Raw genomic sequence first — 18,593 nt, 5'->3', positions numbered from 1 at the left:
GTGTGCACTGTTCTTGTAGAGAACCTGAGTTCCCAGCATCCATTACAACCACCAGTTACTACAGTTACCACCAGTTATCTGGGGGTGTCTAATGCCCTCTTCTGGGCTCTGCAGGCACCGCACACACAGGAATACATAAATAAATTTTTAAGAAATCATCTAAAAATACCTCATTTGGCACATACATGACACATATATGGCACATATATGGCCCATGTGTTCAGGGGGAAATGGATGCAGTTGTAGAAAGCTTATGTCAGTAAAGGGACACCTGGAATGTTCACAGTCCTTCACTGTTCACTTGGAAATCTCTATGATCCATTGGATTATGCACTAGTACATTCCACTTTGTGTGTATGGACTGGGAATGTGTGTGGAAACCCTGGAGCAGGCATATCTCTCAGCACCATCTTCTCAGCTGGAGGGGCATACGTCACGTCTGAGCAGCATTTACAAGAGGGGCTTACATCATGTCTGAGCCACATTTACAAGAGAGGCTTAAATCATGTCTGAGCAGCATTTTGGCAACTTTCCAAGTATGCAAGCTATTCATGATCATACCTGTGTATTGGTCCCTCTGTAGTAATCTTGGATGTTACTACTCTCACTATTTAGGAGTACTATCACCTGAGTCTCTGGAAGGTGAGAAACCAGTAGTATGGATTCTCTTCATATCTCTGCCCCAGAGCCCAGCTCTCCTCCCTCCTCAGACTCCCTACTCCCTGAGGCATAAAAGCATTGAAGTCGTCCTGGTGAATGGTCCTGGTGAATGCCCCAATGCCCTCCAAGCACCCAAGTGACAGCGCAGCCCCACTTCCAGGCACAGGTGGAATGACTGAGCCTGGAGAGGAAGCCAAGTCCAAAGCCAGGATAGGCTGAAGGCCAGGCCTCTCACCACACAGAGAGACATGTTCTGGAAGAAACTCAAGTGCTGCATGGCAAGCAAGTAGATCAGCCCTTATCGATGATGTGGCAGAAAGACCAGGCTAACAGCCCACCACCCAAGGTCTAAACCAAGACCTACTCCAGAAAAGGCCAGCCCATTGCCCCTAAGCCAACGCCTAATCCAGAGGACGGCCAGGTTCTTCGTCTCTGTGAAGACCAGGAGGCGAGGAAGCCATAGAAGCAAAGTGTGAAGCTGGCAGAGGCCTTCTCAAGAAGTTCTTGTCCTTAAAGAATCCACGTGCATTGGAAATAAAATTTGTGGGGAGCTGAGGATTTGATCTGCATCCTTGCCCCAGCAAACCAGGGGCACCTCTGGTTAGTTCCTGTGGCCCTGTGGCTAGTTAGCAGATGAAGGCTAAGACCCGTTGGCTAGTTGGTTGACTGACTGCAGCTAGTGAAGTTGTTCTCTGTGTCTCCCTCCCAAAAGTCTGGCAAATGGTGTCTAGTAACAGCTTTGGCTTTGGTTCCCACTACTTGCTGTGGTTCTGAGACCGTCCAGTTTGGTGAATCGTGGTTCGATGTGCTCTTTGCATAGATAAGGTGTGCACGGCCTTCCTAACCCAAAGGGGGACGATGGCTGAGATCAGACGAGAGTCTCCTTGAGTGCTGCTCCTGTGCTTTTCGTGCAGGAAGACTGAGGCTGTAACAGCAGAGAGAGTGTTACTCTGAAGTGTCTCCACTGGGGAGCATTCCTGGAGAGATTCCTACTGACAGAGGGATGTATTTATTTATAATGAAACAGTTGAAGGTGTTAAATACAGTGGCCCTGGCCCGGCCTTGTTTTCCTCACTCTTCTAATAAAGATGAAGGATGGACAGTTGGATTGTCTTACCAAAGATGCTATTGATGTTGAAGAGGAGACTCTAGCTTTGACAGTGGCCTGACAGTGGGTGAGATGCTCCCACACGGTACCACACGCAGCAGATGGAAGGCATTGGTGCTGTAGAGATGACTTGTTAAGGTTTATTTTGGGGTGTATATGTGTGTGTGTGAGTGTGTGTGAGTGTGTGAGAGGGTGTGAGTGTGTGTGTGTGTGTGTGTGTGTGTGTGTAAAAGAGTGTGTGAGTGTGTGTGTATGTGCATGATTGTCTATAGATCAGTATGACATCACAGTGTAAATAAGTGCAGCACATGCTTGGAGACCAAAAATTCCATGTGCTTCACTCCTGTAGATTTTGGAAGTGAATCTGCAGTCTCTCTGAAGTGTGTGTTTTCTGAGGTAATGAGCCTGAATTAAAATACGTAGGCGTGGGGCCTGGGGGATGGCTCAGTGTTTAGAAGTACTTGCACTGTAAGCATAAGTACCAAAACTTGGACTCTGCGAGGCCAGCATCCTCTGCAAACACATGCAATCCCAGCTTAGAGAGGAGATGGGGTGTAGGCGATCATTACGGTTTCCAGATTGCCAGCCTGTCCTAGACAGGGTGAGTGAGAGGTGCAGAGAGAGACTCTGCCTCAAAAGAAAGGCAGAGGGAGATAATGATTCTAATGCCCTCTTCTGGCCACTGTATGTAGACATAGATACAGACACACACACACACACACACACACACACACACACACACACACACACACACAGTAGTAAATAAAATATAAGGGTGTGTCAGGCCGTTTAGTTTAATCGGAAATCATAACTTTGGAGACAATGCAACTGTGAGAAGGCCAGTGGGAAACTCAGCATTGAACAGGACACAACGTTAAGAGTTTAAAATAAGCACAGCGTGATGACATGCAGAATTTACGTGGACAGCATGGCGAGAGGGCTCTGGGAGCACCCAATGGCAGCCATCAGTCAGAGGGAACTGGAAAGCAAACCGCTCACACAACCTCAAAACAAATGCATGAAAGTACACAGAATTTGTGTCCCAGTGAATGGTGGAGACTGGAAAGTATTTAGATGGAAAGGACCCTAACGGGCTAGATATGTGGTGCATGCCTTTAATCACAGCATGTAGGGGGAGTCTCTGTGAGTTCAAGAACAGTCTGGTCTACACAGGTGTTCCATGGCATCCAGGCCTACAGAGTTAGACTCGATTTCCAAAAAGGAGGAAGCATGTGTGGAGGGAGGTGGGGAGACTGCTTATTTGAGTTCGTTTCTTTGGTCATACAGTTTATATCAGTACTGGTTGTGTAAATTGTGGTACTTATGTTGAGGCTTCAGATTTCAAACAAAACAAAACAAACAAACAAAAAACAATTTAGGGACTGGCAAGATGGCTCAATGGATAAATGTGCTTGCCGCCCAGCCTGGTAACTTGAGTTCAAGCCCCAGGACCCACTTGGTGGAAGGAGTGAAATGGCTCCCGAAGGCTGTTCTCTGACCTGCAGATGCACATGGCAGTGTGTACATGTTCCCTTCCCCAGTAAAACCTGCAACTTTTAAATGCTACTTTGCTCTTTGGTTGTGTTTTCGTGACTGTGACCCTCGCGAATCTGTATCCCCAGTGGAAGCACTACACGGAGTGTGATGGGAGCCCCGACCCTTGGGTTGCCCAGGAAATGAACACGTTCATTAGCCTGTGGGAAGAGGAGAAGAACCAGGCCTTTGAACAAGTGATGGAGAAAAGCAAACTGGTGCTGTCGGTAAGTACTGCGCTGCCTGACTCCACGCCCAGTGTCGGTTCACTAACACGCAGGGCTGTGCTGAGCCCTGCCTGCCTGTGCTTCCCCACCTTACAAAGCAGAGCTTTTCCTACTCAGTGGGAGACCTGTATTCCCAGCTGACTTCTGTTGCTATGGTGTGGGTTTTAAGTGTTCCCCTAAGGCCCAGTGCTGCTGTCTGGTGAGTGCTGGGATTTTTAGGAATTGGGAAATGGCTTCATTAGAGTGTGTTTGTAAGGGAATGTCAGGATCCTCCCAGGGTTAGAACTTCTCTACTCTGCCCTTCCCTCCTCTTCTTCCTCTTCTTCCTCTTCCTCCTCTTCCTCTTCTTCCTCCCCCTCCTCTTCTCCCTCCTCCTCCTCTTTATTACCTTTTAAGTCTCCCTGTGACAGTTTTAAGCCTGTTGCTGTGTCTTGTTCATATTTACCTTCTTAGTGAAGGTAAAAATGGCCACAATATTCTAACTTCTGTATCTGCAAATAAGATGGGTAGACTCATGTAAGAAAACATACTGAGGGAAAAAATATAAGTAACTTTAACTACATTATCTCATTAAAAATATGTGAAATACTTTAGGCCATGGGAAAACTCTGGAAGCCATTGAAACTGCAGATGGATACTCTACAGTCTGCCTGTGATTGCTAGTGGCTCACAATCCTTTACAAGCACGCACAGAACAAAGCCGCAGTAAGAACAAAATGCACTAGAGTGGCTGGAACCTCAAACTATGAATGACAGGACCAGATACACTCTGCAGAGGACCAGACTTGCATCGTTTCTAGCTTGTACATATCCGATGAGGTTTCTTAATCACAAACAAATTGGAAGTTACATTGAAAGGATGCGCGAGCGCACAGCAGCACGAGGGGTGGAGAGATGAGAGAGCAGCCACCCATGACAGTGAGGGTCAGCCAGGCATGTGGAAAGGTGATTGGAAGTGAGGGGAAGCAGTTTAAAGCCCCACTGTTGATAGTCACCCAGAACTGACAGATAGAAATTCTCTTAACTCATGATGTCCAACAAAATCAAAGAAAAGATACAGACTTAAAACATTAATGATGCTCACACATACACCTAATGTGTATAAAAACCCTCATACACTCACAAACACACACAATCCAGACATATACACACACATTTACATATGCACACACACACAGAACACACACATACACCCTAATCTGTGTGGAACCCCAAACACACTAATATGTATCAAAATTCCCTGACACACACACACACCAAATGTATATGCCCATCCCGACCCCCCCCACACACACACACACTAATTATCTCTTTCTGGACATCACCTGGGTATGTCGAGTTTAATGCTAGTGTTAACTAGCCAGAGTTAGCATAATCCCCTGTGTGTTAAGGGTTTGATCCCACAAGCCTCTGCATGTCTGCCAAGCATCCCCAGGTTACCTGTACCTCCGAGCAACCAATTCTAAACAGGATTCCCTAAACTCTCTCCGCGGATGAGACATTCTGTTATAACGGCCCACCAAACAGAGAAAACTGGGACTTCGGCTTGGTATAAACCTCCAGATGAAGACGTGCACAGGGCACAGTGTGTAAGGAAGGTTGCTATGGTTTCCCGAGTTCTCTGGGCGCTTTGCATGCTCAGTGGCTTGCCGTGTTCACCGACCGGAAGAGTCTCTGAACCCCATCATTAAGGGAGTTTTAAGGACGTATCATGATGGAGGCAGGATAAAGTCATCCCTCAGGGCTGAGGAGCAGTGAGCGCCTCCATCCCCTGTCTACTCAGGCGCCCTCCTGTCCTCCAGAGAGCCACCACACTAGCTTACACTCAGACACAACTAAGTTGGATCATTATGAAAAATAAAACCAGTTTCTTCTATCCCAGCATGGAGGAAAATCCAGTCTTGTTCAACAATAATGGAAGATCAGCTAACATGACATCCGCTGGTCTCAGCTGATGAAGTGGCGGCTCCTCTCTACGCTGGCCACCGAGACCTCCGTGCCTGTGGGTTGGACACATACAAGGGAATTCTTTGGGATAGATGTTTTCTTTTTCTGTGATCTTAAGTTACAGAAGAAGGAAAGGACACCTTCCCTTGTTCTGCAGTGACAGGCCAGTCCCTTTCCATGTCCCTTTGACCTTTTCCGGGTGCGTGATGTGATATTCTTTATATTTCAGTTGATTGAAAAGGTGAAGTTAATTTTACTGGAAACTCCGACATATGAGCTGGACCACAGGACTGTCCTGCAGCATCAAGGGTCAATTCTGCGCCTACAAGAGCTGCTCAGCCTGAAGATCAACGTGGCCACAGAACTACTTCTTCGAGTACGGGCGGTATCTCTCTTACAGCACTAACTTTAACAGGCTGCCTTCAGCAGTCTTACTGTGTGTCCTGGTCCACTTAGGTCTCTAAAAACCTTTCAGTATTCAGGACAAATCAAGGAGATGAAGGACCCATACTTCTGTGACTTAACAACTGTTTATATTTTATTTTCTAAAGAGACAAAACATTATCAGCCAAAAGCTCGTTTTCCTTATATTTGCCAAAGTTCACTGAATTTATTATGAAAAAAAATACTTTACAAACCAATATGAGATAGCTGATGATATAGATCACAATTACTGACATCCTAGTTTTCTCCAGTTTTTATTTTGAAAGTACTATATTTAAATATGAGACTTAAAAGACAGTACCATGAGTTCCCATCTGGGCTCTCTAACTTTGCTATAATTTATAGAGAAAAATCAAAATTTTAAATGTATCATAACATTTTCTTTGTCTCTCTTTTCTTTCCTTACACCATTCAAAAGTTTGTGTGTTACACATTTCATCCCCAAAAATCTCACCAGTGACGGAAACATCCAAATAACTGAGCCAGCGAGCTTCATAAAACTCACAAGGTCAAAGTCCTGATACATGGCCCAGAGTCTTAATTCTCCCATGAATGTGTTTTATAAACTTTAATCTTGTTGCATTTCTGGAGAATCCTCAGAACACAGCCTACAGGCATAGGTTGCGTTCAGCCATTTTGCCTGGGGTCTTTTGGTTGGGAACCCGTCCCTGGGCGGCCCCGCTGGGGTGCAGTCTAAGTCTAAACAGGGCTGCAGAGTGCTGAGCTCACTCCTGCTGTAACTGGCCCGCCACGTTCTTGCATCTGCTGTGCGTATTGTAGGACAAACGGAATAAGGAAGTGTGTGGGTTGATCAGTGACGAAGATGTTTACTAAGAGAAAGTACAGTACTTTTCATCTTATTTTATACATTATGTTGCGGTTGAGGTAGAGACATTGGTACAAGCCAGCCCTTAGTGCATCAGGAAAACCGGGGGAACTGGGGAAACATTGCTGGGTAGAGTACTTGCTAGCATGCTCACTTGGCACCTCACAGAAATGAAAGGGAGTCAGGACGTAGAGGAGACAGATGAAGACAGGGAAGATAGCCAGGTCTGGGCACAGAGAAGGAAAGAGCGAGCTGCGTTACCTTACTGCAGCTGATCTTTTATTGTCTCCTGTGTAAGTGTGCATTTGCACACTTGGGTACCTGTGCATATGAGGCTCAAAGTTCACCTTGATTGCTGAGGCAGAGTCATTCAACTGAACCCAGACCTCTCAATAGGGCTGATCTAGTTAGCCAGCTTCCTCCAGGAGTTCCCACCCCTGCCTCATTAGGCTCATACTGCAGGAAGCCCCCCAGGCATTGACAGAGGTTTGGGGGACTCAAACTTTAGTCCTCACACATGGCAGTCACTTTAACCAGTGAGCCATCTCCTTGGCCTCTGAAGTATTATTTTCCTAGAAAGATCATGCGCCATTTACCCAGATTATTCTTTTAATAACACAAAGAATCCAGTGATTGTGCACCTTCCCAAGGCCGAGAGACTTTGTCAGGTTCTGTTGTGTTTTCTCTTACAGCAAGCTAGTAACTTAGCAGATCTGGACACTGGGAATATGGAGAAAATCATCAAAGATGAGAATGTCACCCTGTACGTGTGGGCAAACCTCAAAAAGAATCCAAGGTACCCCTTCCCCACTTCATAGATGCCAAGGCCGGGGCATTTAGTAGCTTGGCTTGAAGTTTGAACATCAGTTCCTGTAGAAAGCACTGAATCCTAGTGTCTAGAGCAGGCGTGCATGCTCCAGTAAATGCGAGCCTTCGCTTGCTGCTCACACAAGTGGTGCACATGTAGAAAAAACACTGCATAAAAAACAAACCTTAGGGAAGAACCCTAGGAAGCCTCCCCAGCCCTTACCCGGGCCACAGCTGGCCTTGAACTGCTGCATCCTCCTGCTTTAGCATCCTCCTGCTTTAGCCTCCCAGTGCTGGGCTTCCAGGCCTGTGACATCACTCCTGGCTCTGAGCTTCATTTTCAGTATGCCATAAAAGGAGGGAACAAAATATTTACCAAGTTGTACTTTCCACAAAGTGTGGTTTCTATTGACTTCAAGGCAGTGTGTCACCGTCTTTGCTGTCGACAATGCCGCACACAGAATCATGGGGGAAATTCCTCTGTACAGGAGAGGAAGCTGGCACGCTCTCCCACAGTGGGGACAGGCAGGTTTGGCTTTAATAAAGACAGGAGAGGATTGCAAGGAGTCATTCAGTGGCAGGCTGGCTACTCTTAGATGATATATCAAAGCATGCCAGACACCGAGAGGATATTTGGAGAGTCCTCAGGAATAAATCAGTAGTTTCAGTGACACAGATTCTTCTGATCGTGAAATATATTCACACGTATGGAAGGGTCATTCGGACCCTCTTAGAGTTCATTCAGGGAGGCCTCTTCCCCCTACATTATGCCAGAAAAAAAAGACCCAAAGCTGCTGCTGACCCCTGGTAAAGTGAGCAGCAGTTGAAACTGTAACCAGTCAGATGTAGAGACTGAGAAAGAGGAGCCCTGGGAGGAGCCCTGGGAGGAGCACTGGGAGGAGCACTGAGAGGCAAAAGCTTCAGCTGGGGACAGGTGTGGGTGGGAAGCCAAGAGTGTCCTGAGAAACACTGGCTCCCAATGCCTCGGGACACCAAAGGAGGGGCATTAAAAAGGACACCCTGTTCAGACCCAGCGTGAGGCCCCGACTGCCCCTCTTGCTCACCCTCTTGGCTTCCATCTATTGATTTCTGGCAGGCACCGGAGTGTGAGGTTCTCAGAGACACAAATTGGATTTGAAATCCCAAGGATCCTGGCCACGAGCAATGTTGCTCTTCGGCTTCTACACACACGCTATGACCACATCACACCCTTGTTCCCCATTGCCGTCACTGAGCAAAATCAGAACCCCGTGGGAGCAGAGCAAGTCAACGTCGAGGAAAGTACAGAAAAGGCCATGACTGAAGAAAAGCTCTTTACTGAAGAAAAAGCTGCCAACGAAGATGAGCAGCCCAAGGCTGAACAGGAAAGAGAGCTCAACTTGGTTCAAGAGGAGAACAAATATGAAGCTATAGAGAACACTGTCTTACAAAGGGTAGGATACTCTGTCAGTCTGTCTGTCTGTCTGTCATCTGTCTACATTCCAGGATAGGTAGCCCAAGCTGGCCTCAAACTTACAGCAGTCCTCTTGCCTCAGCCCTTCAAGGGCCGGTGACTGGCCTGACTCGCTTTACCCAGGTTGACATATTCTCAACAGATCCCGGTCTGCCCTGTGCAGTAAGCATTGGCAGGTCCCTGGAGGTATTCTCAAGATTTTTCCTGAGCAAATAGAAACCATTTAGAAGCCTCTTCCTTGTCTGTGCCCTGGCTGTTAGTGTGTCTCTCTCCCCTCTGTTCAGTAGTGCTTGTAGGACCAGCGGCTTCAGCCTCAGGCTCTTCAGTCTCATGGTCCATTGGTTGCTGCAAAGCCTTGAGGCTGGGGTATGGTTGCTTGATGCTCATGTCCTTCTAGGTAGCTTGCCCTTAAATGCAAACTTGCAGCAAATGCTTGTGCAAACTGGAGGGGTTCTTTTTTATTTTTTAATTTTATTATTATTATTATTATTATTATTATTATTATTATTATTATTATCATTATCATTATTATTTTGCTGTTTCTCCAGCACTGGCTTTCTAAGACTTGGTCTCACTATGTATATCCCTTGCTGACTGGGAGCTCACTCTGTAGACCAGGCTAGCCTAAAACTCACAGCTCTGCCTCCCAAGTGCTGGGATTAAAGGTGTGTACCACCAGGCACAGGTACTTGGTTACCTTAACCCTGTCTACAGGGCCTAGGGAGCGATGAATCAGGACACTCAAACTCCACCTCTGCCCCGAGCCCCTGTGCATGCACCACTGAAAATATCCAGGCTCCTGCCTGTGGTGGCTTCTGTTGATTTTCTAACCGTCAGGATTTTCATAGTGCGTTTTATGTTAGAACAGCTTTGGACTTGGATAGTCCTTTCTCAGCTCGAAGCTGCTTTTGTTGCCCCAGCCTACTGGGATTTCAGGGAACCCCAAAACCTCAGCAGGAGCGCATAAGACAAAGCAGTGCATGGCTTTTATTGGTTCACTTTCTTTAAGTGTGGAAAGAGTTAAGGAATAGACCCTGTGTGAATTTGAAATAAAAATGTGAATTAGACCCTGAACAGCTCGGTGGACAAAGGTGTCTGCAGACCTAAATGTGTCCCCAGGGCGTTTATGGTGGAAAGAGAGGACTGGCTCCTGAAAGCCATCCTGTGACCTCCACACATAGCCATGGCACAAGGCATGTGCACACACTCAGACATGCACCCATACCATCCACACACAAAGCATACATGTAAAGCTGAAAACTTTGTGTCATTTGATATTCTAAGAACATGTTGAAAAAAAACCCTATTTGAAATACACCAGCTGTATCAAAAAATTTAAAGAATCTACAAGTCTAAAGCAATAGAGAAAACGGGTGTGAGGTGACTGTCCACACAGGTAGGTAACTGTACTGTGTGTGATTGTAACAGGAAGGTGTACAGGCCTGCAGGGAAGAGAACTGGACAAGGCTGCTGCAGAGCCAGAAATGACCGATCAGTTTTCTTCTTCAAAAACCTGCCAGTTCTCAGGAGGCAGAGGCAGGCAGGTCTTTGCGAGATCAAGGCCAACCTGGTCTACATAGTGAGACTCTGTCTGAGAAACAAACATAAAAATTCCCTTCAGGAAATAGGATTCTTTTGTTCAGTTTCACTTCAGCTCTGGGAATGGTAGCTTTCTCAGAGATCAGCACCTCCTGGCCATTGCTTGATTCCCAGGGAGAGGAAAGATCGCTTTAACAGTCAGACAGGAGGCAATATGTGGGTGAGTGGGAGGCCATGGGAAGTGGTCCCTGAACCAGCATCATCTCAATGTAAATAAGAATTTAAAATACAATAAAAGGAAATGGGGGTTCACGTCAAGCACCACAGGAGTCGCAGTCAGAACAGAGCAAGTGAACCGTCATCACGGACGTGACTGACAAGAGACTCCGCAGCGTTCCTGGCCTGTCGGGGTGTTGGACGATTCTCCACTCTGCATCAAGTGGCTTGATCATAGTTAATATTTGATGTAAATCTACCAGTGTCTTACATAAGAATTGCATTAACTTAAAAACTGCAAAATGACAGAACTTAGAAACTGTAATTTGAACCATGGGTTGAATTTGCAAACTAAAGCATTCCATCTTGTATCTAGGGATCCGTCAGGGTGGCCTCATGGAGTTGCAGTTTGCCATTCTGTTAATGTAGGTCACTTAGGAAACAGTTTTCATAAAACAGTGTTGGTTTTAGTTGGTGGGGTTGTGCCCATGAGTGCAGTGTCAGGGGCGGCCAGGGAGGGCATAGCAGCCCCTGGGGCTGAAGGCGCAGGTGAGTTTGAGCTGCTTCATTCAGGTTCTGAGAAACAACTCAGGCCCTCTGGAAGGACAGCACGTGCTCTTGCCTGCTCTGAGCAATCCCCGGATCCTGGAAATACTTTACATTAAAAGCGTAAGCCTGTGAATTCATAACAACAGCGGCAGGACCTGTGTGTGTTAGGGTCTCACACCTGTCCCAGCAGGTGTTTGACTTACTCTCTGAACTTGGAAGGACCACGCTTAATCCTGACTTAGTCTTAATGGCCTTAGAGAATGTGGCTAACCACGCCTGTCTGCTTTCTATTACCATTGAATGCTGCCCTGGGTAGATTCCAGTTGGTGTGATGATTGGCGGAGCATCCTGTGGCATACCCAGATAGATCTCAGAACCCCGAAGCAGGCAGTTGCCAGGAGCCTCATACGCTTTCCCAGAGCTTGTGAAGGCAGGCTGGGAGTTGGGATAGGAAACACTTTACACTGAGAATGTGGGGAGATGAGAGAGGGGCCATTTCCAGGAGGCCCCCTCTCAACATATTAGGCATGTGTGCTGTTGCTGTCATACCTCCAGCCTGACAGCACTTGACATGGTAAGGAGGACATGTGCAGGATGTCCACAGAGGCAAAAGTGCCCAGGCAGGATCTGAGTTAGAGCCTTTGATGGGTGGGGTCTTGCTCTCTGTTGCACCCTACCCCCACCCCCACTTGTCCCAATTTTCCGTTAATGGCTCTGAGAGTTTTAGCATAGAGGGGCTGCCACCCTCCTCACCTGTACCTTTAGACTCACCCCTTTCCTCGCCAAACTGGACATTACTTAAAGCCCTCTACCCCCTCACTATGAATCTAAGCACTGTGAGCAGTGACCACAACCAGCCTGGCTGTTTCTGTCTTAAAATGTCAATGTAGTTCAGTACTTTTGGATCCAGCCTCATTCAAACTTTTAGGAAATCCTATGCCAGGATATGACATCATCAGCTTCTAGCCTAGTTCCCAGGACAACGGCTCCTCCTCCTCCTCCTCCTCCTCCTCCTCCTCCTCCTCCTCCTCCTCCTCCTCCTCCTCCTCCTCCTCCTCCTCTTCCTCTCTGAAGCCTCATGCTGTACCCTGTCTGAAAAGCCATACACTCTACTGATTTCTCATTATTGTCTTCTACCAAACTTCCACCCGGACAGCCACTGAGCTCTTGCTTACAGAATTCTAGGGCTCTTGTGGCTTATGGCTCTAGGCTGTTTCCGTATTCGCCCCAAATCAGTTCTAAAACTATGGTCGCGCGACCAGGATGCTCATGGTGACAAAGCTGTGATCACGTGGCTAGGATGCTCGGTGACAGCTATGATCATGCGGCCAGGTTGCTCGCGGTGACAAAGCTATGATCACGTGGCCAGGTTGCTCGCAGTGACATCGCTGCGCCTCAATACTGCGTTTTCTATGTACTTTCATTTTTCACTGATGTGGCAAATAGCAGGCAGAGACAACTTAGGGAAAGAAGGGATTGTATAGGTTCATGGCATGACGGGATGCAGTGTATCACGGGAGCAGCGGGAGCGCGAGGTAGCGATACACGGGGTTTCTGCAGCCAGACAGCAGAGACTGTGAACGTCCATGTTCAGCTCTCTCTCTCTTCTCTTTCTGTTTAGGTTGTGACATCATCTCACAGAATCGCAAGTCCATGTTCAGGGTGGGATCTAGTCAAGTTGAGAGTGAAGAGTAATGTAAATTGAAAATTCTCTGACATTAAATGACAGTGTAGGTTTCTTTTTTCATGAGCTTATTAAGAAGTTGGCCACTAGAGGGCTCTTAATACCGACTCTTAATTGATTTGAATGGCTTTTAAAAATATTGTAAATATTTAAAAAAATATTTAACAATAAAAATATTTAAATGTTTAATATATTTTAAAATACCATAAACATTCTAAGTTGTTTATAGCACAACATGTTTAGAAAGGGCTAATTTGAGTAGGGCATAATTAATGAGAAATTATTCAAAGTAGAACATTTAAAATAGTAGTTTCAAAAATATTTTACTACCCTGAGGAACAAGCAGATAGATGGACATGGGTCTTTGAATTGAAAGTTAAGTTTCGAAGTGTCTCTCTCATTAAGGGACTGAACTGGCCTGGAAATGTAACTCAGCGACAGATGCTTGGCCGGTGTGGATGAGGCCCTGGCTTAAATCCCCAGTCCTTCCAAAAGAAAAACTGAACAAGCATGCATAAGAAAATTCCACATGTACACTCAAGAGCATGCATGCACACATGTGCATGCCTGAATGTGTATACACACATTACATTCACACAGAGGCATACATGCCCAAACATGCTCATACTACACACGCATACACACACACACACACACACACACACACACACACACACACACACACACACACACACACACACACACAGTCTAACTCTCAGGTGAAATCTGCTATAAGAAACTCAGCCTGATGTTGCCTTTCTTTGGTTGTGTCTGTTTGGTCCTAGAGAGTGAACCTAAGACTCCATGTGGCCTCAGGGTTCTACCATTGAATGATCTTGGGGGCTTTGTTTGTTTGCTTTGTTGTTGTTTCTCTGGATTTAGGGGGTTTGACACAGCATCTTATGTAACCCAGCTGGCCTCAAATGGCTGTGTACCTGAGAATGGCCTTGGACTTTTGATCCTCCTGCCTCCACCAGAGTGCTGGGATCACAGACAAAAACCATCACCCTGTTTTATGCAGGGCTGGGGGCTTGAACCCCATCCTCCTGCATGCTAGGCAGGCACTTTGCCAGCTGGGCCACCTCCCAGTCTACTGACTTGTCTCTAATGAGCAGCCTTGTAGAGGGGTGACAGCCTACTATATTCTGGATATACACCAGCATGTGTACTGAAAAGATTGCATAGGGTGATCAAGAGACAAAATACGCACAAATCAAATCAACAGGCCAGAGACTGTCCCTGAAGTGACAGCATTTAGGCTAAGTGCTAAAAAAGCCATTCCTGCTGCTGCTGCCGCTGTTCCTGCTGCTGGTTTTGTTGTCCTTTTGGTTTGGCTTTTTGAGACAGAGCCTCACCCTGGTCTCTAGGCTATTTTACGGACCAATACCCTCCTGTTGCATTTAGAGAATAATTTCTGAGGATGTTGATGCTCACTGCCAGCCATTCTTCTATTGCAGACTTCCGACTCTGAAGGGGAGGATTCCCAAACCACCCAACTTGAACTGGAGATGAAGCTGCTGAGTGAAGCAGTCTTAGCAGGTATTCTGTCCCCACCCTCGGTGTGTAATGGAGGCTTCCTTCACAGAAAAGTAAGGCAAGGCCATTGTAGAGTGAAATATGTTTGAAGCACAAATCCTCCACAGTCCCTCTCAGACAAAAAAAAAAACTGTCAATAATCAATAATCATACTTTTCTACTCAATATTAAGTTATGTACTTAGGGAAAAAATATGTTCCAGACAAATGACGTTCAGCACTGATCCCAGAATGCATTGGTAACCTGCCTCATCAATTAAAGTAGCTTCATAATTCAACCCAAACAAGGGAATATTTATTTATGTCATGTATATGGGCACACTGTCATTGTCTTCAGACACACCAGAAAAGGGCATTGGATGCCCATAACAGATGGTTGTGAGCCACCATGTGGGTGTTGGGATTTGAACTCAGGATCTCTGGAAGAGCAGTCAGTGCTCTTAACTGCTGAACCATCTCTCCAGCCCAGGGAACAATATTTAAATTTCTGTTGCTAGTGAGATCATAACTGATTTCTTCTCTGTACTCACTGTTGCAATGAACACTCACGAGAGCACACACCTGGATGAACACATGCCTGAACCCTTTACTGTCTTGTCCTGGCAGGTGTCACTGGATGCAGCCTGACAAGGTGGACATGATCTCACAAGTCTGGTGTCTGTCTGATGATGTCTGTCCTCTCAACTATCACTGCTCTTCCTTCTCAGTGACCTGTTCTGTGTATTCTAAGCATATTTGCCATGCTTAAATCTTTGTACCCTCTTATTTGGTTGTTTGTATATTCTGAGGCACTGTCTCAAGTAGCCCAGGCTAGACTCAAACTCTATGTAGCTGAAGATGACCTTGAACTTCTGATCTGCCCAGCTCCACCTCCCCAAGTGCAGGTCACAAGCATGTGCCAGGCTTTATGTGGTGCAAGGATCAAACTCAAGGACCTTTGCATTCTAGGCAAGCGCACCACCCTTCCGGCTACATCCCTTCTCCCATCCTTGGAGCATTCCTATAGCTGATACCAGGCAAGAGTTTCTGTTTCTAGATCTAGGATGATAAAGTAGGTTATGGAACTTCTGTCATGAACACCCCAATTCCCTACATGATGAGCCCCAAGTCAGAGATGTCTTCACCCTCTAAATTTAGACACAGTAGTATTTCTGGCTTCTTTTTAGGCCAATAAATTATAAATTAAATACATTTAAAATTAAAGAGTTTAGTTTATTAAACATGCACCAACAAGAGACCAGTAGTTGCCTAACTTGATTTAATTTTTATCTGTCTATCTATCTATCTATCTATCTATCTATCTATCTATCTATCTATCTATCTATCTATCTATCTATTGCTTGTTTCTGTTAACTTTCAGTATCCTATCTCCAGAGGTTGCATTCAGAGAGCCCTGCTGTACCTCTTGCATGGGAGCAGACTGATAGTAAACACCACTACCAATCCCTGTGTCTCACTGCCTGCCTGCTGCCTGCTGCCTGCTGCCTGCTGCCTGCTGCCTGCTGCCTGCTGCCTGCTCTGCACCTACCCTCTCATTCCCCTTCCAAACTCTGTAACACAGTCCAAATCCATTGTGGATTTTATAGTTGAAGAAACTTGGACAGGATATATTAGTCAGCTTTCCTGGGGAGAGGCAGGGTCACATTGTACAGCCTAGCACTCTGTGGAACAAGCAGGTCTCAAGCTTGTAATGACCTTCGGGCCTGTACCCCCTGAGGACTGGGACTAGACGTGTACAGCACACCCGCCAGCCTGCATATCTCGAATTAAGTCTGACCACTGCTCAGGGTAATATTTTTGAGTGTCTGACTTTGTCTTGGAGGTGGAGGTGAGAATGTTCCTTGCCATGGTGACTGTAGGTGCCACTTTTGTCTGTGTGTTTGTCACTAGATTGTATAGTTCCCACAAAAGTCTCAGTCCATCACTTCCCTGAGCTGGGTCTAATTTTGTTGAAATAACCAACTTTCATATTTTACATGGCCCCCAAATCTACTTTTCCTCCATGACCTTCCCACTTATCTTTTGATTTTTTTATTTTTATTTTTTTGGTCTGATAATGTCCAGTTTTAAGGACTTAGTAATTAATCAAACTTTTTGTCTTTTATGGAATATAGTTTTACCAGTAATACATACTTATTGTGTGTAGCCTCCTACAATGCTAGAGTTTGTTGTAAGCAGAGCTCTTCCTACCCCTAACACACACACACACACACACACACACACACACACACACACACACACACACACACACACACACACACACACACACACACACACACACACACTGTGCTCCCACTTAAACCTTGAGAACCTTGTGCAAAGTCTAGCAGCTAAAGACAAAAAGCTTTAGCAGGCCTGGGATTTTGTCTTTGTATCCTTCTTGACCGCAACAATGTTATGATCTTTTCTGAGCCTGCGCTGTGGTTCCTTTTAGCACAGCTGTGCCTGGTAGAGAATGTGGTGGAATTGCCAGAAGCCTCACAAGCCTACAAGGTGGACTTGTGCCATTTCTCTACCCTGGGCGGCGTGTACCACCTGGATGTTCTGGAGCTGCCCCCTCAGTGCAAGCCTGTGAAGGGCTGGGTGCTAGTGGAGGTAGGAGACTCTTCGGGACCCATTCGAGGTGAAATTGCCTGGCTTTTACTTCATTTCCCATGGCCTCAGCCTCTAATGCATGTTAATCTTATCCTAGGAGAACTTCTTACCTATTAACTTACTTGTAAACCTACAGTCCTAATGCCCCAGCGTGTCAGTCAGCCCTTGATACAGCCAGTCTCCATCAGAGCTTGGAAAATATATATATATATTTTTCTATTAAATGGCCAGGTGGTAACCATTTTCACATTGGTAGGCTGCGTTGACTGAGAACCCAAGGCCCCTTCTTCATCCCTAAAACCTCTGAAGGAAAGGGAGTGGGCATACCACTGGTACACTAGTCCAGGTGTGCCTAGCAGAGCATCGGGGCAGGGATAATCCTCCTGCCTCAGCTTCCTGAGTGCTGAGATCATAGCATACACTGTCCTACCTCACTTATTTTAATGCTTAGTAACTTGATTTTGTTTTTATTTTGTGTGTACAAGCTGATCCTGCCTATGACCCTCTGCATCATAGCTACAAATAGCCCCAAGTGAAAACATTTTATATCTGAGAAATAAAACTTTAAAAAATAAGAGTGTTTCCCCCCCATTTTTAATACCTGGGAAAGAAGCTGAGTTTTCACGAATTCACCCAACGATCCATTCTTGAATTTTGCCCCCCCCCCCCCGAATCCACCGAATCCTCCTGCACACCCGGCTGAGGCTCCTAAGAGGACAGCGTGGGCTCACTTAAGCGTGGAACATTTTCAATCTATTCCATGAGAATATTCTTCTGGATTTTCTAAGCTTTTCATCTTCCCTTGGTGCCTTCTTTCTACCGATTACAATGGTTCAGAGCCCTGCCTTACCTCAGGAATCTGCTGTCTGCTTGAGACCTTCACCCAGTCCTTCCTGTGCCTCTCCAGGGGCATCCGCAGGTCTTTTCTATGGCTGGGTGTCCTTCACTGAAATGTGAGACCCAGTGACGTTGGATCCCTTGGGAGGCGCTTGAGTGTTAGTGTGAACTTGAAGTCTTTGGCAGGTCTCCCAATCTCTCTGAGGCCTTGGTTATCAGTACTGCTGAGCACAGACTTGTCACGGGGCTTGGGATGTAGACGCTGAAGAACACATGCGGGAGCCTGACCCGCAGGAAGGTCTGAGGTTATGGTTAAGTTGCTCATCTGTGAGTTTTGCTGTGATATTCCCTACTCGTTCTGTGGTGGCCTGTGGCAACAAGCGAAGCTTGTTAGTGACAGGCTTAGTGACAAGTGCGTCTGGCCATTGCCACCCCCTCTGACTTTCCTTACTCTGGTCACTTAAAAGATACTCCAGGAAGGACTGCAGAGGTTTATATATCCTCCAGACACCACAGAGGAACCTGATCCAGACGTCACCTTCCCACCCATAGAGGTCACACTGGAGATCCACAAGAGCGTCATCTTCTTTGAGCGCCCTAGGGTCGTCAGGTGGGACAATGAAGGTACAGCCG

The 18,593-nt window shown here is 46.3% G+C and overlaps 1 protein-coding gene and 1 long non-coding RNA gene across 22 annotated transcripts in view; one reads left to right on the top strand and one right to left on the bottom strand.

Annotated features, from left to right (window-relative positions):
• Positions 1-18,593, top strand: part of Casc1 (cancer susceptibility candidate 1) — a 36,185-nt gene that overhangs the window by 10,675 nt on the left and 6,917 nt on the right. For 9 of the 21 annotated variants that reach the window (XR_001785140.1, NM_177222.4, XM_017321646.1 and 6 more), the window contains 7 exons: positions 3,391-3,528; positions 5,705-5,851; positions 7,438-7,541; positions 8,649-8,985; positions 14,451-14,532; positions 16,963-17,123; positions 18,428-18,584. Coding sequence is in view for 18 of the 21 variants with exons in the window: in NM_177222.4 (NP_796196.3) it covers positions 3,391-3,528; positions 5,705-5,851; positions 7,438-7,541; positions 8,649-8,985; positions 14,451-14,532; positions 16,963-17,123; positions 18,428-18,584 (1,126 nt within the window). In the remaining 3 variants the exon portion in view is untranslated. The other 12 variants (XM_006506978.2, XM_030255463.1, XM_030255462.1 and 9 more) reach the window with 10 other exon arrangements.
• Gm15543 (predicted gene 15543) lies at positions 12,713-18,068 on the bottom strand. The gene is made up of 2 exons (NR_157240.1): positions 17,974-18,068; positions 12,713-12,978 (listed from the first exon to the last, which is right to left on the bottom strand). It is a non-coding gene; the product is annotated as a predicted gene 15543 (long non-coding RNA).

The sequence above is a fragment of the Mus musculus genome, chromosome 6 (genome assembly GCF_000001635.26).
Source record: "Mus musculus strain C57BL/6J chromosome 6, GRCm38.p6 C57BL/6J".
NCBI lineage: Eukaryota > Metazoa > Chordata > Mammalia > Rodentia > Muridae > Mus > Mus musculus.
The sequence above is the reverse complement of the archived record's forward strand: the minus strand, read 5'-3'. Positions and strand labels throughout refer to the sequence as shown.